Consider the following 27,892-nt stretch of genomic DNA (forward strand, 5'->3'; position numbering starts at 1 on the left):
AGCGGTATGCTCAGTTTCGAAAGTATACTTTTAGTTCCAAGTGTGATGTCCAGCAACACGTGCTGTTACCTTAAAATCGAGGTTGCACACGGTGTTCAAATTACTCGCGGATTCACATTTAAACTAATCAATCATTAAAACGCACTAAATAATTAAAAAAAAAAAAAAAGAGGTATGCTTATTTTATGTGAAAGATCAAAACGCGAACCATCGTTTCCTCACCGCCGCACATACAATAAATCTTAATTAACATGTACACTACTTCTCTTTGTCATTCTAATAAACATGATATTGATGAAGGTGAAAAAGAAGTAAATCTATATTAAATTATGATAATTAAATTACTAGAAAAAACTAGAGCTGCTTTTGAGAAAAGCGCATGTCTCCCACAACTGCCTAATCATCTGAATAGTAAAAAAAATACACTTCAGGAGTAAGTTTTAGGATGAATGGTTCAGTGTTTAGTGAGTCTAGGTGGACTAGGATGAATGATTCAGTAATTTTTGGAGCAAGTTTTAGGACGAATGGTTCAGTAGGTAATTAGGATAAATGGTTTTTGGGGCAAGTTTTAGAATGAATGGTTCAGCATTTTTATGAGTCTAGGTGATTAGGATGAATGGTTCAGTAATTATGGTCAAATGCCATAATTCTGAAGAGCCTAGGCCGATTTGGCTAGTTATCGAACTTGGCCGAGGACTTATTGGCAAACACATTTTGTTCTAGTTTGGTGAAGATCGGATGAGAAATGTTCGACTTAGAGTGCGGACAAGCTTTGTGACAGACACAAACACAGACACACACACACAGGAGTAAATCAAAATATGGTGGGAGACATAATAATGAAAAGAAAAGAAACGTAAGTAAACATAAATACAATACATAAACAAGAGCACCATTGTGCGGAGTAATATACGCCCGGAGACAGGTCTTAAGCTGACACCATTGCTGGGTTCAACAGATATAAAGTGAATGAGTATCTGTCTCAATATTTCGCATGACATTTACTATGACCTTTAACTTAGAAACCTTTAAATCAAAAAGGTTTCATTGTGAATGTGACCTTGTTTTAACAGTTTGAAGAGCGGGGGATCTAATTCAAGATTCCCGGTTTCGTAGTCAGACAGTTACTGGTCCACTGCGTCCGCTCTGCATGGTCAATAGATCTAGCAAGCGGAAACGATTTTTACTACCAGTCTCTGTGATCTTAATACAAGGTACAGTTTCTTGTTTAACATGGGTAGTCGTTGAAAGTTCCCATCTGGAATGGGAGAAACAATTTATTTCCAGCCAAGCCCTCGGCAGATGTCATAGGCCGATATTGTTGAAAACCATACTAGTTTAAGTACACCAGTCAGCGTGATGAGAGCCGCGATCGGGAATCTTACCAGGATCGCTGGCGTTGTAGTCCAACCTGCTAACCACTGCGCCACTGACTCCCTCTAGAGCTTGAGGGACTGACTTTTGATCCAATGGCCAAATAATCAAAAGGGGTCATCTTCTGCCATTGAGCAGTGTGCCTATAAAAGACGAGGATCCTAGGTCAAATCAGTCTCAAGTTATTTAGTAAAAACTAAATTTACCAACAGATGGACGGACGACCATCCCTATCACACAATAAGTTAATCTGACCACTTAGTATGCTAGTGACGATGACCTTTGACTAAGAAACTTCAAAATAAAAGTTTCGTTAATATTAACTGTCACAATGATATTGACCTTTGACCCAGTGACCTGACCAAATGTTCCATATTTTCTTCATAATCATATATATTCCTTCATATTGTCTCACTATATACCACCTTATCCTGGTTGATTTTTTTACAAATGTTGAAACTTTCGCGTGACAACGGATCACTTATATAATGTAAGGGATATTTCCATTGAGAAACTGGATCGCTCATGTAGTGGACTATGATAACAGGAAACAAAACGTCTACACACAACAGCGAAATAAAAACAAAGTTGCAAAAAATCTGTTTGTGACTTTCAATCATCTACGTGACTCCCTTTTAGTTTGCCATTATATGCATCTAAATATCAAGTTGTTGCAGTTAATGCTAAAATAGAAGATTTTACACTCGGGATTCAAGCGGCTTAACTTTTGTAATAATGAAACATTGTTGTACTTAAATTGCAAAAGTTTTGTTTAAAATGTCAGAATTTTCATATTTTTCATTTTAGCTGCTTTCGTTCAGATAGGCATTGTTTTCTTCTCCATGTTTAGGCATGTTTTCATACTGGTTTGTTTCCAGCGCTGATGTGGGAGTAGATATCTCCTCGTAAGTTGGCCGAACTACTTTTTCTGCGTCATCATATGCCTTGCTGTGTTCAATCTGGTCGTACGAAGGCGGATCAGATGCTGGCGAATATTCTGGTAAGTCTGGTAGCTTCATGTCGATGTTTTCATACACATTTGGATTCTGTTCGCAACTAGGATCGTACACTGAGAAAGTTGTCGGATTTTGTTCACTCTGGTATTGTTCTTCATCTTGTTCCCGGCGCAACTGACGCACACGGACTGTGAAGCAGACACACAAACCACATGCAATTATCAACCCTGTTACGATTCCAACTGAAAGAGAATGTTAGCTCTATTTTACAGTTATGGCTAATGGATTGTCTGTTAACATTAGTATCACATAAACTCACTCCCCGTGTCTCCGCAGCTCTAAGCAAATCAGTTGTGTACATGTGTCTCAAATAAAGGCAAAAGAAACAGCAAGAAAATGGTCACGTGACGCTGCCTATTAACTGTTTCAAGCAATTAATACTCCTTGATAGACAATCATCATAATCATGTGTTTTGTTAATCCAGAGTATACCTGCGAGTATTTTTATGCGGGAAAAGAGATTCTGTGTAGATTAGGAATTGAATAGAATACTCACCTATTGTACCAGCTGGAACACCTCCATACCTGGGATACCTATCTTCGTGGTCTTCATAAAACCCTATAAAACAGAAAATATGCTCGGACATATTCTTGTTTATACATCTTTTAGACATACGAAATGATTTTTTGCGACAGTATATTCCAAGCTATAAGATTTGTATCAAGAAATATTGCGCGGCATTGTCACAGCAGTAGTATTCCGCAAAATAAACAAGTGCAAATCAAAACATCTTTTATTACATACGCATTACAGATATTTTTATAATTTTGTATTCTTAAAATGTTTACACATATTCTTACTTTCCTGAACAATATGTACTAAGAAGGCACAAATTGCTTGGTTCATGTCATAATCCCACACAGTGTAGCTGATAGGGTAAGTCCCTACCGCCATATACCGGTTCCGGATATAGTCACCGCCCACTCTGATATTATACACGTCGACGTTGTCGGAAATGACCGGCTCATCCCACGAGATCACGTCGTTTTCGTCAGCGTATACATCTGCCGGACATGATTTAAACTCCGGCGGAAATGGATCTGAAATAAATTTATTTGTCAAACTTAATGAGCATTTACCATTTCCGGTACATATACAAATCAAGATCTTTAAAAAATAAAAATTCGTTGCGTAAACGCAGTTACTTGGAATTATAAGGATGTGCATTAAATGCATGTGTAAACCCTGTCGAATAATGCACCCTATTAACATAAATTTAAGCCTCGAATGAGTTTTACTCAGTGTGTGTGTGTTATTTGGCATGGTTTACTGCATGGACACTAGAAAAACAATTTAATCTTATAGTACAAGAGGGTCATGATGACCCTGGATCGCTCACCTGAGTAATATGAGCTACATGTTTCAAATGTCAAACTGATGATGAAATATTAAGAAAGTCAGTAGGTCACATTCATGGTCAATGAAATTCAGTTTTACGATTTGTGTGCAAAACTGTGTATGTCATCAAAATTTCAAGACTGTATCTTAAAAAACAAGAAAGTAGGTCAGTAGGTCAAGGTCACAGTCAAGTGACATCATATTACTTGGGGTCATCAGGTAATTATAATTAAACAGTCTTGGAAATAGGATCAGATGATTTTTTAAGTATTTTTCCTATATAACTCACATAATAACTAAGTGACCCCAGGGCGGGGCTCCTTTTAACCCCAGGGGCATAATTCGAACAATTTTGGTAAAGGACTACTAGACAATGCATCATACCAAATATCAAAAGCCTAGGTCGTATGGTTTCAGACAAGAAGATTTTTAAAGCTTTTTCCTATATAAGTCTATATAAAACTTGGGACCCTCAGGGCAGGGCCTCTTTTCACCCAAGGGGAACAATTTTGGTTGAGGACCATAAGACAATGCTACAAACCAAATATCAAAGGTCTAAGTGTTGTGGTTTCAGACAAGATTTTTTAAAACTTTTTTTCCTATATAAGTCTATGTTAAACTTGGGACCCCCGGGGCGCGGCCATATTTGATCCTAGGGGGATAATTTGAATAATCTTGGTAGAGGACCACTTCATGATGCTACATACCAAATATCAAAGCCCTAGGCCATGTGGTTTTGTACAAGAAGTTTTTCAAATTTCTCCCTATATAAGTCTATATAAACCATGTGACCCCCAGGGCGGGGGCATATTTGACCCTAGGGAGATGATTTGAACAATTTTGGTAGAGGACCACTAGATGATGCTACACACTAGATATCAAAGCCCTAGGACCTGTGGTTTTGGACAAGAAGATGTTTAAAGTTTTTCCTTTCGGTTGCCATGGCAACCAGAGTTCTGCATGGAATTCAATTCTTTGAATAATTTTGAAAGGGGGCCAACCAAGGATCATTCCTGTGAAGTTTGGATGAAATTGGCATAGCGGTTTATGAGGAGATGTCGTTTAAAGTAAAAGTTTACGGACGACGGACGGCGGACGACGGACGAAAAGCGATCACAAAAGCTCACCTTGACAGGTGAGCTAAAAACTCCTGCCAGACGAAGACTGTGTCAGAATTGCATTTATCTTATATGCTTATTCGAGTAGGAACATTTACTTGGGAACAAACAGGTTTCTATTTAATACTCTTCACTATTTGAGCTTACTTTACAAAGAAAAATAAACAACTGTCATGACTTTTTTCCATTAACAACCGAAAAAACAAGAGAAGAAACTGAAATATATTTGGACTGTGGCTAAATTAGGTTTGTTTCCGCTGCACCTGATATGTATTCACTGAATTATTCCGCTAATGTATAACCTCTTTATCGTGTTTGAATTAGATCTAACTTAAACACACTTCTTTTATACATTTTGACATCTAAGGTACTTGCTATGTCGACATGAATAGCCATATGACCAGAGTGAATGCTAAGCATTAGCCTATGTGTGAAGCAAAATGCCAGTCAATCTTTGATGACTTTGGCTACAGGTCACTATGATAAGTCATTCAACTCAATCCACACACGTTTAATCACAGTCTACACATGTGCCGTACCTCTATGATTATGACTTAACCCATAATACAATCAGACGTATGAGGTATATATTGTCACTCTTAATTGTCTCTCACGAACAACAGTAACTCTGATGGTTGTCCGTTTCTATGAAAAGATCATACAAATCCATAAGCTACAATAACTTACCCCTTACAATAACTTTAAAGTTACATTCTGCCCTTCTGCCGTGTGAATCACAATCGGAGTAAGCGGTCACGATGTGGATATTTTTGCGGATCTCGGCTTTACGGCTGTGATGGAATTCTGTCTGGATGTAGGACACCTGCAATAAACGGAACGGAAAGAGACGTGAAATGTACGAAATGTACGAAACAAAGAAAAGAAGGCCAGAGTTACCTCGGCTAAGTCCTATTCACTATTCTTCATAGACAGTGCAACTTTATAACAACAAACGTAGTCTGTGTTCAGACCCTATGTTTTGTTCACAGGAGGTAACTCCTGAGGCTATACAAATTTTGTATCATTATGTCCCTTTTATTCTCAAAACGTAATCAGTGCCAAGACTGATGAAGTCAATATATGTAAAAGAATTATTTTTTCTAAAAAAAAAGATTATCTAGTCGGTAGCCAGACTACAACAAACGCCAAATATTACCGTCTAGACATATATGATATACTAATAAGGTGAATTAGTTGCAGTTTCACCCACCTTCAAGTCTCCGTAACAAGATTTTTGGATTTTTTTTCTTTAAAAGTAATACACCTCCAACCATAGTATAGTTTTCTAGGGAACTCCAAAGGCGGTTATAGGAATTTTTTTAACTTTCAAAACACCCTGACTACTTTTGAATTAATCGCAAAAAATCGATTTTTTGATAATGGAATTTCCATTTTGCACACCGACATGTCTTTGACATTATGTTAATTGGTTGTAAAACTTTTAGGATATGTTAGTTAGCATTAATACAACATTTTCCCTTAAAACAATCGTAAAATTTCGGAAGTGACCATTTTTTAAAGAGCCAGACCTGTAGACAGGAAAAATGCATTACAAGCAATTAAATTAATTATCAAAGATATCTTTAAAATTGAAAGAGTTCCAACTACCATTCCTGGATACTTAACTTATATTTCGATTATGTAAAATAAAGTCGCATCCATGAAACTCACTGAATGTATCAAACAGTTCAAAGAGAGTTAACTGTTGCTCTAAAAACATAACAAACAACTCAGTACAATATGGTAGTTCTATCTATTTCATTTACCCCAACCAATCATAACATCCAACAGACAGTGCTACCGAAGATTCATCAAACATTTCATAGATCTCAGACCTACTGTCCTGTAGGTTACACTGCCTCCTCCTCTAAGGCTGCAGCGCTGGGCCCTTTGCCCTGGCCGATTTCCGTTTCACCACATGGTTGTTGTGTCTCCGTTTCTCTCTCTCTGTTCTGTCCTCTGTCTATGTAGTCCGCCAATACACAATTTGTCTGCTTATTTATAAGGACTGGTCAAAATACATAACGCGGTGCAATTAATTTTACCCTTACACAAAAAGGAACAACCATTAAAACTATCATAATTATATTAAAAAACAAGTATCATGCCGATCAGCTGAGAATTACCACAACTACTTACTAACTGCTTTTACTGTTATTTGATAGTGTTTGATCCTGAAAACAACATTCATTTGTTACAAAGGAATTCAATTGGTTGTCTTCTTAACTAAGAAGCTGGTCGATTGATATTATTGCGAACATTATTCTCGGCTGACAAGAATATAGTTCTATTCATTTAAATAATTTACAGATTAAAAAATAAATATTCATATCTTTACACGCTTGAACCGAAATGGATATGTTTTAACTCGATGTAGGCTAGATGAATTTTGGCGAATTAATATAACTATTTTATATTTATATAAATATTTTCTATTGAGACTTAAAAGCGCATAATTATTTGATAGCAGACAATGTTGAACAATCCACAGGGGTAGCCACTTGACACATTAGGTCTTTATATAAAACATGTGCAGTATTATAACTACATTTTTAGATATGTTTGCAGCAACTTACAGCAAGTTTTGATCCATATGCATCCTCTGCTTGAAGATTTAGCGGGGGCAAATGTGCGTCATCACCGTTTTCACTAACATTCAGTACTATAAACTGTTCAGGGCAGTTTGTGAATCGAGGAGCTGAAAACATTAGGTTTAATAATAAGGGCAAAATAACAGTTTTATATGGGAGGCCGTGGTGCCATGCTAATTGCCAAATATTAAATGCAATATTCTTTATAGTATACCGTGTATTTAATGCAAAAAGCTATACGCTAATACTTAATGCTATCTGCAGACTGCTGATTGCAAAGTCTTTAATGCTGATTATAAAATGATAAATGCCAAATACTTAATGTCAAAATACTTGACTTTATTGGTTAATGCTATGCATTTATAAACGTATTTCGTTTTGCATTTTTCACATTTATATATCAAATGAATGTGTAGACATATAATGTTCTACACGTATGATATGAACAACAATATGTTTTACCGGTCATACAAGCTAAAGACAAAAAAAGAGACTTCTCTCAAATGTTTAGATTTTATTTGATAAAGGACACAATGATGAACGTTTGACCAATGGCATTTTAAAAGTTGCATTTGTCTGTTTCCGGAGCCCTGTATGGTATTTTAGCTCTTTATTTAGATAACCATTCAGCAATAACTTTTGATATTTATTGTGCTTAATTTAGCATTCATCATTTGCAGTTAGCATTAGGCTTCTCCATTTGACATTTTACAATAACTGTTTGACATCTGGCAATAAATGTGGCGCACCGACCTTCTATTTCATATCAAGATACTTAAGGTGCAAGGGACAGTTTAGTATATTTCTCGACAAAATGAAAATATGTATTCTACAGACATTGATATTCAACTTGCTATTTATAATGATTATAGACCAAAGGATTCCGACTAGCGCTTACAGCTGACTGCTTGAATCAAATTTCCTAGCTCCACAGAGGCGGTCGGGTCTTAAAACCGAACCCGAGGTCTGTAGTGTCAGCCAAAACCGCTAGAGTCGTCCATGCAGTTCAAGTTTGCAAAAAGTAAAATTATTAAACACTTTTCTTACTGCTATTGTCCGCTTGGGTCAGTCTTTGGAAGAAAATATGGGACATGTCTCACTAGGTACGCAATATGGGTAATTTTTGTCTTAAAATTTTGTGCTTTAAAACTGATATTTAACTCGCTTGATAAACAAAACAATCGACAGGCTGAAAATGTCATACGGTGAAGTGCTATGTATTTGTAATACTCTTCCTTGGCATTTCTAAGTATTTTGATTATTTTTCTTGCAATGGCATCAACGCATTTTAGCAGAATTTTCAATTGCATGTATTTCGCTTGTTTGTTTGTTTTTGAGTTTAACGCCGTTTTTCAACAGTATTTCAGTTATGTAACGGCGGGCAGTTAACCTAACCAGTGTTCCTGGATTCTGTACCTATACTAAACTCTTCTATGCAAATAACTGCTAACTTCCCAAAATTAATCAGAGTTGGAGGAAGAATGGATTCAGACACAGTGTCTTTTATCAATTATCACGAAGAAAATACGCCTCGCCCGGGGATCGAGCTCGAGACCCCGCGAGCCACAGATCTGTGATTTCCCAATTGAGCCAAGAGGCCGGACTCAATTAATCTATGACCATGCCCCTTTAATTCTTAAAAGAAGTAAATGGCGAAAAACCGCTCTTGTAAAATTACATTATTACAGGTACCAGGAGCAGTTGTACCGACAGTAGTTGCTTGAAGCCTGGGCCTAAATTCTTCAACGTTTAAGCTCTCAAGTTTAAATCTCTAAAACCTAAATTCTTGTAACTTCCGTTAAAATAAACGTAAAGTATTGAAATTCTGCAGAATGTTTTGATATAGCGTACTACATTTGATCAAACTCTTATCAAATTCCGTAGAGAATTTTAACTTTGAACGTTGATGCATACAGACCCAGAGTCGTTCAACATCTCCAATACGTTCGTATATGTCACAATCTGGTAAAATCTGTCTTACCTTCCTTACTTTTGAGATCTTGATCTGAAATACACATATAATTATTTTAAAATGAGTACATTCAAATCCGAATAAATTGTCTTACTATTCATATTCCCTAAAGTCCGAATACTCTATACCGTTTTATGTTAACTACTTGTTATTCAAATAAAGTCAATGTTATGTTGATAAACGACATTGTACTTTGTTTGATAAAAACTGTAAAATTCTTTTTTCGGTAAGGTTTTACTGATGAAGCATCATAATTTCTTCTCCTATACTTAAAAACAATGTCAACGCCAAAGCTTTATTACACTAGACTAAGTGTAAACAAAAATTATGTAATGGCTTTATTTCACCCTCATGATGTCACACATGGGCTAAATATTTTTATATGTTCAGAAAATATTGCAAATAGATCAAGGTACTTGGGTATGCATTTTTATAGTTTTCCTTTCATTATACACATTATTATAACCCCAGTGACATCACTTTTGGATCAGCCCAATGTGGGACTTTCTTTGAGAGTCTTTTTATGTCTTACTTCCGTTTCCAGGGGCATTCCATTTGTGCACTTACCAGGGCAGACTTTACAACAATGTTCTTCAACTTGTATCGGTCTCTGCCCATAGGGACATCGTTTCTCTGGACATTCAACTTCCGAACAAGTGACCTCCCCATACATTTGACACACACATTTCTAGAAATAAAATAGGGACATTTTAAACAATATATTCGAGCAAAAATAAATACATGTACTCTGTGAACTGAAAATTTGATGACTACAAATACGTACCAGTAGTTTCATAGCTGGATACGGAATGACAATTTGCGCCTTCAAGAAACAAACCAGAAATCGATTATACATATCGCAAAATAACAACTTTCTATAAATAGTGCAAACAGTGACGTCTTATAGAGAGACTGGTGCTGCGCAGACCTTAATCTACACAGGTCAAACAGACAAATGTAGTTCAAGGCATACAGAGAGGTGACTGCTGTTTGAAGGTGTCTTTATCCCAGGTTATTCTAAATTAAAACTAAGAAAAAATTAGCCATTGAAAAACAGTCTGATTAAAAATTAATACACTTTACCTTGCATGTGTCAGGGCTAAACGTTTCTCCTGAGTTGTAGATTTTTCCTTTGTAAGTGCACTTTTCTAATTCTGGTACCCGGCATTCCCCATTGCAACCATTGTAACAGCAAACAGATGTGTCCGTGTCGTTCCCACAGTCAAGGTCAAATTCGCAATCATTCCAGATAGTTCCACAAGACGCACGACTCCTACTTTGCACGAAAGGGCACTTTTCGTTGATTGCTATTTATATAAATCATATCGGGGGCCGATGCACTATACTAATTGCTAAATGCTTAACGCCAAAGTAGTTAACGCAAAATGCTATAATGTCGCATGAAAACATCTTTAAGACATCTTTAAGATAGTCATTAAATACGTTTGATCCTATGTTCCTATGCCCGTAAGAACATGTAATTGCTACGTAACATTAACTCATAAACTAGAGAATCTGATTGTTAGCATTTATCATTTGGCAATAAGCATTACCTATTTAGCAGTATTAAGCATTTAGCATGTACTATTTGGTTTGTAGCATCAAGGACGGAGTATTTTGCATTTAGCATTGAGCAAATGACATTTAGCATTTAATTTTAGTCATTTAGCATTTGCCAATTAGCATGGTACATTGGCCTTCCATAAAATCTTATAGAATATAGTAAGGATGTATGGAAGGACAGTGGGTATGGCGGGTAATGCGAATCGCAAAAATGCTAAATCTCAGAAAATTTAATGCCAAACGATAAATGCCAAGTTTTCAGTGATTGATGTTAAATGCTAAATGCTATATATTAAGCTTTCTTTGTGTGAATGAATGTAACCTTCAATGATTTGTTCAATCACGCTCCCTTTGTCTGATACGAAGCATTATGCAAATGACGCATTCATCTATTTCAGCAGCAATATACCTCTTTTTACAATAACAAACGAGCAGTATGAATGTCGCATTAATGACGTTGCATTTTGTATTATTTCAACAATAATAGTTAAGCGGGATGTTGACGTTACCATGGACACGACAAAATCGCAGTTAGCAATTAAAATAATTTGCCACAACATAAGGGCATAATATATCTTCCTGTACTTCTTCTAAACATGCTCGAATGAGTTTGATATTAAGAGGACAGAACTGCATTGTACGACGCAGTTAACATCACGAAATGGAACATTACAGAAACCGTAACGTCACGTACCGGAAAAATATTTAATCTGAGCTGCTGAACTAAGATGAGAGACTTCGAACTATGCAAACTATAAGAGAATAATATCATGTGAAAAAATATTATCCCAGTGCTGGAAAACATTTACAAAAACCTGCCTGCAATGAAAGATATATATATTGCTGTTAGGTTGTAGACGTCGAGTTTGGTCTGCTTATTACTGCAGTTACTCCAAAATAAAGATATCTTTTTCAATAAATGGATGACTTTCATTTTTTATTTATCGAGTTCTGTTTATGCATGGGGAATCCTACTCAGTTGTATGTTTTCTCTTTGTAAATGATATTTCTATCAAAACACTCTCGTTTAAATTACTTGAATATAATATTTCACAAATAAGTTGTTATCTTCGTCCTTTATATTAGAAGACAATACCATGAAACTGGAAACCCTGGCGATATGAATTTCAAGTCAGGTCTCAGAGATGAAATGAGCCATGCCATGGGAAAACCAACATAGTGGGTTTGCGACCAGCATGGATCCAGACCAGCCTGCGCATCCGCGCAGTCTGGTCAGGCTCCATGCTGTTCGCTTTTAAAGCCTATTGGGGTTGGAGAAACTGTTAGCGAACAGCATGGATCCTGACCAGACTGCGCGGATGCGCAGGCTGGTCTGGATCCATGCTGGTCGCACACCCACTATGTTGGTTTTCCCGTGGCACGGCTCAAATGCTATTGAACATTCTGTCGGAATTACACTTTGAGATATCATGTTCCATGTTAATTGAAATATTAAACAAGTTTTAATGATCAGACCGAGGAGATATTTAATCATGTTCAGGGTATATAGTAAAAAAAATCCTAGATATTCTATTAAATTGCGTTTTCAACATTTTTATTATCACAATACTTTAATGAAAACTATCTTATTGAACATATGCATGTAAGTAAGACCTATAGTCTATTATCTTACGATATTGACATCTATCTCCTTGGTAACCGTGAGTACATTTACAGCGTGAGAGAACTCCGTCTTGGTGACACTGTCCTCCATTCAGGCAAGAATCTTCACAAGACACTGTAAAATATCAGTGAAAACACCAAGTCTGTAAACTACTACTGAAAAGGCTAGGTCTGTAAAATATCAGTGAAAACACAAAACCTGTAAGCTACCATTGAAAAGGCTAGGTTTGTAAAATATCAGTGAAAACACAAAGCCTGTAAACTACTATTGAAAAGCAGGAATATACGCAGGTCCTTTTAAGAAAGCTACTATTAGAACTGAACATTTTCTCGAATACTTGACAAGCTGTTACCAAATGCTGTAAGAAAATTTAGTCAGTCCATGCCATTCTATTATTCATATTTCATACATTTAGTGCAACATGTGTATATTGCCATCGTGTCCCTGAAATAGAAATAGATGTATTTCTTACAGACCTACCAGTCTCGCAAAATGTTCCATTATATAGAGACGAAGGACAAATGCATTTTGGTTCCCCTTTTTCAACTTCACAGCGACCTCCGTTCAAACACGTACCCCCGCATACAGCTGAAAAATAATTATATGGAAATTGATATTTCTGTCTATACTATATAGACATTCAGAAAATTCAGTTTTGAACAGTTTTGAAAGAACTCGTTAAGAGCGGAAGTGGAAGGACCAGTAAACTAGACAATTCTTAACTGATTATATAAATCTTGTACGTCTATAGAAAACATACGTTTTTCACATCGTTTTCCTCTGAAATTTTCTGGGCATCTGCAGAAACCGTCAGATGTCTTTGTGCCGCCATTCTCACAATTGAGTGCCTCGACTATTTCTTCTGTAATGAATTAAACATACTTATAAAAGCGTTTTATCCTGCTCAGTTTGTTTATTTTAAAAGATGTCACCACTTTAACGAATATCCGATGTTCCTTACCGACGACATAATCTCTGCATATCCGAATAAAACTAATCCAAATACGAGTTTCACGAGCGGTAGTCGAACTTCAAGCAGGACTGAAAAGTTGCCACTGAAACCCGTATTTATTTCGTACATAATGATGATCATACGTGTTTATAAGAAATATTTTAAAACGAAAAGCTTATATGCCTAAACACATTTTTTCCGTGACGTAAAACCGAGTCCGAGTGTTTACATGGTTCTTCTACACATAACCAATTTAGAGTGTTTAAATTTAATACATGGTTCTGCTGTATCCTATTTCGTTGCGGTTGAGGTTGCAAGTAGAGTGAGCCAAATGCACAAGTTATCCAGGGGTTCCAGCGGTCCAAACATATAAGCATAAGTTTCTAGAATTAGACCAGATGGTCGAACCGTGGATGAAAGAGGGAAACACTATTTGTCGAATTTACGTGAACGTGGCCTTCTTTTGATAATATTAAAGCACGGCGACGGGTTACACGTTCTGCGGAATATTTTGGGAATGAGTGGAAGTTTTATGAATAATTTTGTCCTCCTAATAATCAATTCAGAATTAGCAAATGAACTAAAGAAAAACCTTTTTGTTATAATTATAATTTTGATTTCAAAATGTCTTGCGTCGGAATGGCGCCAAATAATACTGACTTGACGTCAATATTGTCGAGTTTAAATGAAAATAAACATGATGTTTTTATTTTAGAGAATTAAGAAATGATACACAGCAGGTTTTATTGCAATTAAGAGTGACGAAGAGGTTACACCTTAAGAATTATTTCATGGGGCACGTGAGACGCCAAGTCGATTAGATCGGCGTGGCGTCAGCGTAAACGTCTCGTGAGTTATTCTGTACTGTACGACTTATATTCGAGTGTGTGAATGAAATGTAACACAGTTTTCTTACATCATTTCGATATTGAATGTCTTTTATGTACAATAGATCAAATGTGGTAGTACTCTTTCTTGGTGTCTCTATGACGTCAAATAATGTTACGACGTGACGTCAATGTTGTCGAATTTTAATGAAAATGTACATGTTTGAATATAATTATGTTCTCTAATATTTCTGTTAAGATGAAATATGTATGGTGATTTCTGACGACGTTCTATTTCGAAATGTGAAACATGTAAGGGAATGCAGCCAAAATAGTCATATCGTTTTGCAGTTGATATCAATGTCTGAATTGTTAGTACAGGAGCGCAGGGATTTCAGCTCTGCGGCTATACGTAAACACATCATGTAATTTGAAACAATCATAGCGAACAGGTAAATAAACATTACCTGAAACACAACTACCGTATCTATTCTCGATGTACCCTTCACAGCAGCCTCGATGACTGCACGTGTAAACCGTGCATGGCTTTTCCTCATACTCCACCATTAATCTACGAGTAAAAATCAAATAAGACATCACTCAGAGGGATACCCTTTGTGGTTTTGTTTTCGAAGAGAAATGTTTAACACAAAAGTTCATGATATTGTTCTGTAAAAAGGAATAACTCCCAACATTGTTTATCAGATCGACATTAACAAAATGTTTTGTTTTTTTACACCACCATGAGGCAAATATGGATATAGTCAGAATAGTTAGAAAAAGGAGATTTTGTTTTGTACACAAATTATTCCTTAAGTGTTTGAAAAACTGAAAGTATTTTCTTGAGAAGGGGGCTATTGTCAGAATAGTTTGTATATTTAATATATTGATAACGTAACACATAAGCACAGATAGTGCTTGACTCCCTTTTCATGTTGTCATTGCTATAATTTTTGTTGAATGCTGTAATTAATAGACTTTGGGTCATTTGTGGCTGATATGGGTTCATTATGTGGATGGCTGGGTCCCAGCTTCGCACATTATGTCATATACAAAAATTAAAGGGAACCAGATATTTGATAGAGCAGGTACTCGTTGTAAGACACATGTATAAATTTGGACCAATCAGAAACAAGTTCTAAAAATAGCACGTCTGCTGGGGTATATATAGGTAGATGGATGACAGAGAGCTCATACGGTATCCAGCGGTCGAAGAAGACACATCGAGAATTCAACTAATAACTTATCCCAGTACTTTGATAAGGAGACTATTGCAGTTACCCTGTCAGGGCGGACAAATTATTAAAAAGAAGATGTTTGGAGTTCATAGACTAAAGAAGAGTTGCAGAATTTCAACAAGGTTTCGAGATATAGGGCCAGCGCATAGGAGTTTTACCTTTAAGATAGTTGAATCCTATAGACTATAGCAACTATAGGCTGAGCATCGGAAAGCTGAGACAGAGACCCAGAGTTTGGTAATCTACTGAGAGTAGGAGAGTTCCAGCTTATAGACGGTTCAGCGTTATTGGCGAAGTACAGCCAAGGCATCGGGGATATATCTATATGGTAGCTGAATGCTACATATGATAGCATATAGGCGCTGAGCATTCCAGGAGTCAGGGCATTCATGTAGAGTTGTAACTTCAATTAAGAGAACAGACGCCGAGCATCTATGCGATAGGACTCGTATGTTGTTGATTCAAAGACATTGTCTGACGGGAACTTCAACAATAAGACCAGTCAAGTATAGAGTATCCAGCCTATAGGAGTTTGAGCTAATTGAAAATTGTTAGTTTGAAACATTTAGTGATTTGCCTGATCCCTGAAATTGTCTAGCACATAATTAAAATCATTTACGAATCATTGGTACACGAATCATTTAGGCAAGGTAGCCAGAGGAAAGTTTAATATATAAGATATTTGGTCTCACCAGCTTTACGTTTTAACAAAGGACATTCTACATTGTTTGTCAGCTAGTCTAAGACATAGTCACCTTAGCGATTGGACCCAAAACATTGTTCAAGATACTAAAGGCGTAGGCACTTCCCTGGATCATATAACCAGTATCCTGACAATTTGGGGGCTCGTCCGGGATCTATATCCAAGGAGGTACAGAGAGACTAGTGGTTTTGACGTTCTGTTGGTGTACCAGAAGGCGCTGTGACAGCAGGTAGTCTGAGCTACATACAGTTGAGCTTTAGAGATAGTTCCAACTTAAGGTTTCAAGATGGACTACAATAAATGGGTAGCGATGGGTGAACGAATGGGCTTTTCGGGTTCAGAGCTGAGCGATTATGTGGATAGAAAAGAAAAGGAGTACACTGAACGTGAGGAGCGTATGCTGAGACGAGATGAGGAAAGACGGCGTTATGATGATGAACAGCGTAGGTTTGAGGCTCAGGAAGCTGAGAAGAAGAGGCTTTTTTAGCTTGAACAGGCCGAGAAGTTACGGCATTATGAGGAACAACAGGCAAAAGAGAAAAGGTTATTTGAGTTGGAACGTTTAGAAAAGGAACGAGCTTTAAAAGAGGAAGAACGAGTTTTGAAGGAACAGGAGTTGGAAAAGCTTAAAATAAAGGCTGATGCCGGAGCATTAGGAACTGATAAAGGTGCTGAGCACTTGAGCAGTAAAACATTGCGGCAAAGGCTACCAAAGTTCGAGGAAAGTAAGGATGATATGGATGCATACCTCGAGCGATTTGAGCGGTTTGCAAAAAAGCCAAGGATGGAAAGAAGAGACATGGGCTGTAAGCCTCAGTTCATTACTCAAAGGAAAAGGCCTGGACGTATATACAAGCATGCCTCCAGACCAATCCAATGATTACACTGCTTTGAAGAAAGCAGTACTGAAACGTTATCAGTTGACAGAGGAAGGTTTTAGATTGAAGTTCAGGGAATGTAAGCCAGAGCGTGGTGAAACTGTTTTTCAGTTCATGGCAAGGCTGGACAGGTATTTCAGTCGATGGACAGAGATGGCAGAAGTTGACAATACGTTTGAAATGCTGAAAGACCTTATGATCAGAGAACAGTTCATCCAAACTTGTTCCAAGGACCTTGCTTTATTCTTAAAGGAAAGAGTTGCAAAGTCGAGAGCTGAGATTACACAGTTGGCAGAACAATATATTGAAGCTCATGGTGGCTCTATCACATCTAACCGGTTGAATAGAAGTAATTTGTCATGCAGCAAAGAGCCACAGCCTTCGACTGAGGTTCAACTAGTGTCTCAGCCTACACAAAGAGAAAAGCCAGCTTTTAAGAAACCCATATGTTTCATTTGTAATAAGGTCATATAGCACGAGAATGCAGAGACCTATCCAAGAGGAAAGTAAGCGGTGCAGCTTTAGCTAGTAGGGGATCCTATGAGGAAAGACAGAGAAATAGGCATGGAACGCAAAACACTACACATGCAGATTGGAGAAAGGAAGGCCAAGCGCAGAAAGACAGACAGTCGGAACTCAGAAAAGTTTAAGCTTCATGCATAGCTGTACCATTAGATGACAAACATGTAAAAGAAAACATAGAAGATGGACGGCTTTTGTTAGCAAATGGAAAATCCATTTCGGTCATAGCAAGCACCTGTACCATTCAGTCAGCAACAGGTGAAAAGAACTTGGTATTGAAGAAAGGATATATAGGTGATAAAGAAGTCCAGGAGTTGAGAGACACATGCTGTGAGTTAGCGGCTGTCAGAAAAGACCTTGTGTCAGGTAGTCAAATGTTAGATAGACGTATCTTATGATTGCGATTGATGGACGTTCAAGGACAGTTCCTGCAGCAAAGATACAAGTTGATACACCATATTTTACAGGTGAAATAGAGGCAGGCAATGGTTGTGTTTAATATGATATGCGATTTGATAATCGGTAATATCAAAGGTGTTTCAGATAGACCAGTCATAAACTGGAAAAACCAAGATGAAAGACAGTCTTTATCCGAGGAAGATGTTGCTGCAACTGGGATGTCAGAAACCCAGCATGCAGTAAATATAGAAACTACGAAACCACCAGAGGTTTGCAAAGCTAAAGATCAGACATTAAATATTGAGCAAATAAAGAATGGTCAGAAGGATGATGAGACGTTGAAGAAACTTTGGACTTACGCCACAGATAAGGTGAAATTGAAAACAAAAAGAAGTTTCAGGTTTCATTATGAAGTAAGAAAGAGGGCATTATATAGAATCTTCGAGGAGAAAAAGGGCAGAGTTGTTAAACAAATAGTAGTCACAACACAGTTCAGGAGAAGTGTTATGACATTCGCTCATAAGTCAAAATTCAGGGGACACTTATCAGCTGAACAGACAGTTGATGAAATATGAACAAGTTTTCACTGGCCTGGTATAACAAATGAAGTAACAATGTTTTGCCGGGCATGTGAAGTATGCCAGAAAGTAAAGACTGACCTGGCATCAAAGAATATTAACTGTAGACATGGTTTGCAAGAATATAGGTATCATGATAGAACAGAAAGAAACTGAGGACATTCTGATGACATACCAGAGCCATACAATTGTGATGATAGAGGATTGAACTGATATCATGAGAGGTCATCTATTAAGTATATAAACAGAGGATCCGATTGGCATAACAGAAAGGGCATAGATACAGATATTAACAGACGAGATGATAGGGGTTGTAAAGACCATGTCATAAAACCCGACTTAAAATAAAGCTTCTTGTATCTTGTATCTTGTATATAAATCTGAGCATATGAAGTAATGGAGACAACATGAAATGAGAGATGATACGTAGGTCTAACAGGAGCTCTCATGTAAAATGAGGTTTTGGTGATAACAATTATTCAATTATTGTGCCAACAGAGAAGATGACAAGTACTCTTACGACAAGAGAAACAAATGAATATCATTCTTGATGATAGTAAAATTAAAACGTACGGAGATGAAGGTTGTATGATATTCTTGAAATCATATACTTTATTTTGAGTCTTGTAAAGATGATTGATCTTTGATAATCAGAATATTACTGAATGTATGTTAACGATAGCAGTGATACATGATTTGTAAAAAAATCGAGAAATAGTACAAAGAAAAAGGAGATTTTGTTTTGTACACAAATTATTCCTTAAGTGTTTGAAAAACTGAAAGTATTTTCTTGAGAAGGGGGCTATTGTCAGAATAATTTGTATATTTAATATATTGATAACGTAACACATAAGCACAGATAGTGCTTGACTCCCTTTTCATGTTGTCATTGCTATAATTTTTGTTGAATTGCTGTAATTAATAGACTTTGGGTCATTTGTGGCTGATTTGGGTTCATTATGTGGATGGCTGGGTCCCAGGTTCGCACATTATGTCATATACAAAAATTAAAGGGAACCAGATATTTGATAGAGCAGGTACTCGTTGTAAGACACATGTATGAATTTGGACCAATCAGAAACAAGTTCTAAAAATAGCACGTCTGCTGGGGTATATTTAGGTAGATGGATGACAGAGAGCTCATTCGGTATCCAGCGGTTGAAGAAGACACAACGAGGATTCAACTAATAATTTATCCCTGTACTTTGATAAGGAGACTACTGCAGTTACCCTGTCAGGGCGGATAAATTATTAAAAAGAAGATGTTTGGAGTTCATAGACTAAAGAAGAGTTGCAGAATTTCAACAAGATTTCGAGCTATAGGGCCAGCGCATAGGAGTTTTACCTTTATGGTAGTTGAATGCTACAGACTATAGCAAATATAGACTGAGCATCGGAAAGCTGAGACAGACACACAGAGTTTGGTAATCTACTGAGAGTAGGAGAGTTCCAGCTTATAGACGGTTCAGCGTTATTGGCGAAGTACAGCCAAGGCATCGGGGATATATCTATATGGTAGCTGAATGCTACATATGATAGTATATAGGCGCTGAGCATTCCAGGAGTCAGGGCATTCATATAGAGTTGTAACTTCAATTAAGAGAACAGAGGCCGAGCATCTATGCGATAGGACTCGTATGTTGTTGATTCAAAGACATTGTCTGACGGGAACTTCAACAAAAAGACCAGTCAAGTATAGAGTCTCCAGCCTATAGGAGTTTGAGCTAATTGAAAATTGTTAGTTTGAAACATTTAGTGATTTGCCTGATCCCTGAAATTGTCTAGCTCATAATTAAAATCATTTACGAATCATTGGTACACGAATCATTTAGGCAAGGTAGCCAGAGGAAAGTTTTATATATAAGATATTTGGTCTCACCAGCTCTACGTTTTAACAAAGGACATTCTACATCGTTTGTCAGCTAGTCTAAGACATAGTCACCTTAGCGATTGGACCCAAAACATTGTTCAAGATACTTAAGGCGTAGGCACTTCCCTGGGTCATATAACCAGTATCCTGACAGATATAAAATCATATTCCGAATCCGTCCAAGATAAAAAAATATCGGAAAGCGTAGACCCACACTGTGGTTTTAGAAAGTGAAAAGAAATAATTATTTGAACGTGAAAATGAAAAGATTCTTCGATTTTAAGATTTATACCCACTGCGTAGGAGATGTGATGATATGATAAAGTATTCGTAATATTTGATCATGGATAACCTTACTTGCAATAATACGTGTATTTCGGGTCACATCCGGTTATACGTGTTACAATGCACGTGCTGTTATGTGTTTTCAATTCGTAGCATCTGTGTGTTTCTGGGTCCTCTGACGGGCACATCCGGCTACGACCGTGTCTGTTCCCATCCCATCCGCTGAAATAAAGTTAAAATACATTTCAGTTACATAAATTTGGTTTATGGACGCAGTGATATGTCGTTTTTACTTGACTTTTTGGATCGTAGAATCCATTTATTCTAACTATATACATTTTCCCGCTAAACAAGTCGTTGCAAGGGGGCGTGAGAGTAGCTGCAGATTTAATTACCTTTCATACATGTACAAACTCTTCATCCAAAAAGTCTCTTTATACCTTTGATTATAAAACTATAAACAAAAAACTTTATATATATATTTTTTTCGGTGGATGATTTTACATATCTTTGCCTTACGACAGATGCATTTTATTAAAGCTAAGTACCATATACATCAGTTATTTGATCAAAGTATCATTGTTTTTCTTTTTTTTTGTGTAGAGCGGATACATTCTTAAGGTAGTGGACCCGTAATGAGACTCAGCAATTACCATGTAATTACGTATTCTCGTGAGGCAATTCTGAATTCTTCGGCCGTAAATGTACCTCAACGCGCACATGGCTTTCTGTAAAGACCGGAGAGTGCCGATTTTCATTACGAGTCCACATACTTTACATGTCAGCTAGAATACATTCTACATGAAATGAGAGTTAGATTTTAGTGTGCAAACATGAAACAGCTATTCTTGCACACCACAGGGAATATGTTTTTATACTGATGTATATCAGACATTAACAATGTTCCACAAGTAGTAATTTGCTACAGCGAAAATAATTTATTGCCATTTACCAAATCAAATGGTTTGCAGCTAAAATCTCGGGGGCTTAGCGCGAACCTATTGTAACTGGCTATAAACAGGAATAATGTATTAATCTATTTTTTATGTCCCTGCTATAAATAAAGAACAAGACGCAATAAGTTTAGCGATGAGCCCACAAACTGTAGTTTATGTATTGTGTGGACATAAAAAGTTTCTCACGTATATATAGAAACGAATACAATGTAAATATACATAATAATAGTACGTACTGTATTTTTTCTCTTTTGATCCGCATTATTGCGAAATGCGCGGCGAAGAAGACATGAATTAAATTATGTATTCCAATCTGCCTTCTTTAAACTAGGACCTGAAACGTCAATATTTTTTTATACGGACGTATATTATGTCACTTGTTACGTCATTTTTCTTTGTGCCGTCGCTTTTAAAATTAAGGCGATAATTTCAGTTTTACTCATGCGAAGGAAAATATTTATATAATCTATAAAATAGTGATAACTGTAGATGCGTGTGTAGCCTAATAAAAGATTTTCAAACTTGCAACAGGAAATATGCACTTGTTCATTCGTTGGATAATATTGTGCAATATTTTTGCTGCAGAACTCGTGCGTATTTCTCGATATAATAATTATACAATCCAGAAATAGAATTTTTTTTTATTTTATTGATATATCATTATAATATAATAATGTAATGGGCACATGGGGATTGCAGAGAACAATACAATATGTTGCTATGACAGACACATCTCGTGACGCGATCAAAAATAAAGAAATACATTCATTTATTGATTTATACGAATGCTGAAAATTTCCGTGTTCTATTTGTGTGTGAAGGGGATGGGGTATGGGAGAGGGGAGCTATATCAAACCTATACCATCAAAGTCAGATGCCGGATTTAGTGCTTCCATTTGGGAGAAAGTATACCGATGGTACTCCGGGCATTATTTCATGCATGGGCAAACACTTATTTTAACCTTTACCCTGCTAAATTTCTATAATGAACTTGTCCATCTTTCAATTTGGACAGTACCATTATCTGTTAAAGGGATGCTCACCAAAAATATACTGACTGAATGGCGAACAGTGCAGACCATGCACTGGTCGGAAAGGCAGAATCAATCGTGTCCAGCACGATACGGGTTAATAATTAAAACTAAGATAATTAATTATTAACATAAATAACTTCCTCGAGAGAAAGAATTCTTCATCTTATGTGAGTTACTCAGGTGCTTCTCTTTTTTTATCCAAGTAAATATGAAATTAAGACATACACGTCTTTAAAGTAGAAATTTCTATTGTTTGACAATTCAAGGTAACATGATATATAACTCATTAAGTCTCGGTAGTGTTTCATATAACAATGGTTTGTTTAGAACGAAATTCAGAACATGTTGCTATTTTTGTATTATCGGTAATATATATGTTTTCTGTATATTTTATCAACAACAAAAACGTGTTGCACTGAATTGACAGCACTTGTCCTGGCGCTTACTAGCTCTGAAGTGTTTTTTTTTTACTGAACGTATGAGCTACCGTATTCTTCTCAGCAAAATGTGTGAAAAGTGGTGCCAGGCAACAACAACAACAACAGAAACGCATTTTCACTAAAATCAATAAAATGCACATTTTCAGTGACACAGCTAGCAAGAAGCAATTTCACTAACATACCGATGCCTTTCTTTTATTTAACACATACATGAATGCTCACATGACCTTCAGTAATACGAGAGTTCCTGTCCCTGAGAGAGCAAATATTGCAAACGTTCACATCATTCAGGGTCACTCAAAATGACTTTTTTGAAAGACCCTGCATCATTGAAGACCTCTCCATAGTGTTGGCTTTCAAACTAGGAGGATTTAGACTAATCTACTAATTTTACGGCGTTAGATTTCACTTTCTAGCGCAAATTACGGTGAGCCAGTCTAAAATGGCCAAATACGCTTGCGCACAAGTAAGTTTTGAAATCCTCTAAGACGAAAATATTTGTTCGTTTTAAATAAAGAAATATAGTGTAATACTATTGTTACAAATGTTGGAAACGGTTCAGTTAATAACAAAATAAATATATAGATATATATTTACTATTCCTTGTTCGCAGTATTCAAAGATATGTATATGAATTGAATCACATTAAAATGTATTTCGTTCAATTAAAATGAATTTATTGTTTATTTAGCCGCGGTTCGTTTGCCCCGTTCGGAAGATTTGCCGAAATGAGAAGAGTTCTTCCGAGCTTCGATAGTCGGAGATGTTAATCACGTGATCAAAACAAGGCGGCAATTCGACATATAAACTTTACAAACTGAGTAATAAACCAGAACAAATAAAATGTTTAGAATTTCTTTTTCAAATAGCCCATTAACAATAGGATAATATAGATTAATCATGTTATGTCGGAAAATAGCTTGTATTAGCTAATGTTTACATGTTTGTTATAACCGACGCTAAATAAAGGTTATCTTATCTTAATAAAAAATCTCTGAAAAAAAAAATACATTAAAAAAAAAGAATGATATATTTTTTCACTTCCGGCAGACGTCCGCTCGATTGGGATTTTCTTCTAAACTTTTCTACAGCTTCTCGGAAGCTATTCTCTTGGGCGCAAACGAACGGGGCAGTTGACAAATAAGCCTGTCAGGTGAGGTTCTTGCAAAAAAATGGTAAGATGCTAATTTGGTAGCTTTCACCCGGGCCAAGTTCAGTGTACAATTATTGCAGTGGTAGCTTTTGAACATTTTTAAATGAAATTCAGCAACTATAGGAAATGCTTGGGCCTACAGTCGGATTGGCGGAGGTTGATCATATCGTGAAGATGACACTGATTTTGAGGTCATTAGGTCATGGTCACAGTGCTATAACCCCTAATAGGTCACAGTGACCTGCAACAGGGAAACTGTTTTTCGTCTATAGCACAACCTATCTTATAACCAGAGACACAGATAACAATTGTGATCTATGTCTCTGATATAACATAAAAAGGAGCAACTGGACCTATCCTAGGTTTCTATTTTTAAAAGAAGCCTACTTGTTAATATTAGGTTGGCAAAATTACACATATCGGATATGTTTGTTACAAAAATGACCAATATTAGACCAGAAACACCAATTGTTTTATCATTAGGAAACGCTCTTTTTGCAAAAAAAGCCATGCAATGCAATTTAATGAAGTTTTCCTCAGTTAAGCTGTGTAAAGTTGCCTTAACATTGTGCTTTGTGTAGAAAGGACATGCCCCCGTTCTAGAAACAGTGAACTAAAAGTTAAGATAGCCTTATTAGTTTAGTAGCTCGCTTGCTTGGCGTTCACCATTAAAAAGGAAACTGGTTTCTCTTCTCTCATACTCCCTTCAGAAATAAAGTTTATTTCAAAATCGACCTTAAATAGACTGTCAATACTAAATCTCTGGAATATTAAGGCTTGTGTTAAGTCGAAACGACTGCATATTTCAAACACGTAGAGAATGCGTTCAGTAAAACAATGGAAGCGTGACATATTTCCATGTGTTAAACTGACATTAAAAATTTCATTTGAACCTACCACTATGCATTTGTCAGGCAGATTCTACTTGCCGTATAAACATTACGTTTGTACGGTCAATAGAGGTTTATACGGTAAATACATCTGACGGACTACTTTTTAAAGTATTTGTTCAATAGGTAGTTTGAACTGGGCTAAATGATGTGACGATCGCTGAAACATTTTATCATTTTATGAAAACAGTCGCAGTAAAAATTAAAAATCATTCTACTCTATCCTAGCATACCTCAATACGGAATGGTACAATGACGGCTTTTAGAGTGTGAGTGAATCGACCTTCTGGTGTTGTGAGAAATGTTTTTGTAACTGTTAGATCTTAACCATTCGTGGTGGAAGGAATTGCATTGACTTCACATTATCTTGCACGGAAATGGAGTATATTTAAGAAAGAGACTGCGGGCATTTGAATTCATCTCGAGCGGAGCGTGTTTTCTGCTGTATTTTATTTGAGTCAAAACCACGTTGCTTGTTTTGCACACAAGCGCCCTGTTAGCACCTTTGATTTATAAAACACAGAAGGCAAACTATGAGGTAAGGAATAATGTTTTATTGTAATGGAATCATGTTTAACTGAATCAAGCAAGGGCGTAGGAATTTACAAATGAGTAAAAATCTGAATGGATTTTTGTATGGAAACAAAAAATATGTTATAGACAGATTTTATTGACAGGATTAATAGGATATTAGGTCACTTAAGTTTATCCCCCTCGGTGAGCCTCGGGGTGGATAAACCTTTCTCTGACTTGCTGACTGAACTTAAGAAACACAATATTCTCTATATAGCAATACCATGTTTATGACTAGAAAAATACATCCTGAAGGTCTTCTGTTTCCATAGTTACAATTATAGTCAATTAATATAGAGACAATTATTCCATTCCTTGCATTAAATAGCCTGTAATACTGCACTTTATTATACAAAACAAAACAAAACAAAACAAAAATGCACTTTTAATTACACTAGCCTAGCCTCTTCTGTACTCTATTTTAGTTGTTTCAGATCATGTTACTGGCCTTTATGTCTTTTGAAATTCGTTCTGTTCATCGTCTTGGAGGTCGCTTAACTCATACAAATTTTAGGACAGATGAACAAAAACACACCAAGATTAAGAACAATAAACTTCACTCGATGAGAATTTTCTGTTCTGTAGCGTTCAAAATGTTGTCGTCTGCAACGCAAAGGGACGTATGATTTCATGTTTTGTTCACGTGCAACAGAAGAATGATCGTATTTGTATATTATCAATAAATAGACATAAAGAAACTCAAAGAAGCCAGTTAGGGAATGCAAAATACCTAATTTTTCTTAATACGATCTTGATTTGCCAGATCAGACTGTAAATTCACGTGCTACCACTGAAAGGTCCCTAATGGGCGACAAAGCAAAACTAACAACATTTTCGACTTTTACCGTCTGTGCTGTTGTTTGACAGCAGTTGAACAAAGTAAGTAAAATACGACAAATTTCGAAATAGAAATAACATCTTTTTGCTTTTCTGGCGTCCTTTCATTCTACCGCGCGGCGTGTTCAACAAGACGAAAGTACTGGAATGATGTAATGGATTTATGGTAATAAACTTTGTTACTTTATAAGACAAATCAGTTTCAATTTGAAGAAAACAGAAATAACCTGTAACCAAGGCAGTTGAAAATTTTGAAATAATGTATAAAAAATGAAAATGATCTTACAATGTATCAAAAAATAAAATAAATATATACCCATCATGTCCGTAACTTTGACCTCCAAAGTATCCGAGTAACACAACAAACACGGAAACTACAAGCGTTATCATAACCGGATAACTTCCTTACAAAACATATGTTGGAATATTTACGCATAAATGAAAATATTGCTATGTATTAAAGGCACACTGAACTCGCTACGGATTGCCAATAAAATTACAGGGCGTTTTCCTAGCAACAGCTAGTGTCGTCTGCAAACAACGGTTTCGCGCCAAAACACTTCCTATGGTTCATTATGGAACTATCTATTTCAGCATGTTTAGTCTAATTAGTAATGCATAGTTAATAATACGTTTAATGAAGAGATGTCATTGGAAAGATTCACAAATTTCCCATTTTCTATACACGGCCTGTAAACACTGGCTCCTTAGACCTACTTGGAGGTGATTTGAAAAAAAAAGAGCGAATTATACTTCCGAGGTGGCGCTAATGACTTGAACTATACTAAAATTAAACAAAGAGGGAGGCTGAATTGGTTTTTTACTTTCTCTAACAAATTTAAGACCTTATTTCAGCAAACGGACAATGTAGTTCCACTTAGAAATGATCATACGTTTTGTGTATGCAGGTTGATTTGTAGAGCGATGGCATTTCTTGATGTGAGGACTTTTGAAAAGTGTGAATTAGGACCAGTTCAAACCAAAAGTGGACATGTGCCTATACATTTCGCCATAATTTACACAAATCAAAGACTTCAAAGTCATCGTAACGATCTTGTTGAACAGAATTTCTTATTACTGTATAACCTATGTGATTCGAAGCCAAGAGGAGGAGCCAGCGCTGCAGAGGTGGCGCAAAGATCAAGAGCGGGAGCCAATGC

At 36.5% G+C, this 27,892-nt stretch overlaps 1 protein-coding gene across 1 annotated transcript; it reads right to left on the reverse strand.

The window, feature by feature from the left end:
* Positions 1–430: 430 nt before the first annotated feature.
* LOC123528668 (uncharacterized) lies at positions 431–27,220 on the reverse strand. The gene is made up of 14 exons (XM_045308563.2): positions 27,049–27,220; positions 20,922–21,071; positions 14,844–14,947; positions 13,358–13,459; positions 13,078–13,185; positions 12,607–12,711; positions 10,494–10,717; positions 9,978–10,098; positions 9,420–9,443; positions 7,424–7,545; positions 5,535–5,670; positions 3,192–3,431; positions 2,887–2,949; positions 431–2,572 (listed from the first exon to the last, which is right to left on the reverse strand). Exons 1-14 carry the CDS (start codon positions 27,120–27,122, stop codon positions 2,178–2,180), a joined length of 1,968 nt encoding a protein of 655 aa, XP_045164498.2. The 5' UTR covers positions 27,123–27,220; the 3' UTR covers positions 431–2,177.
* Between the last annotated feature and the right edge of the window lie 672 nt (positions 27,221–27,892).

Source organism: Mercenaria mercenaria, chromosome 13, assembly GCF_021730395.1.
Source record: "Mercenaria mercenaria strain notata chromosome 13, MADL_Memer_1, whole genome shotgun sequence".
Classification (NCBI taxonomy): Eukaryota; Metazoa; Mollusca; class Bivalvia; order Venerida; family Veneridae; genus Mercenaria; species Mercenaria mercenaria.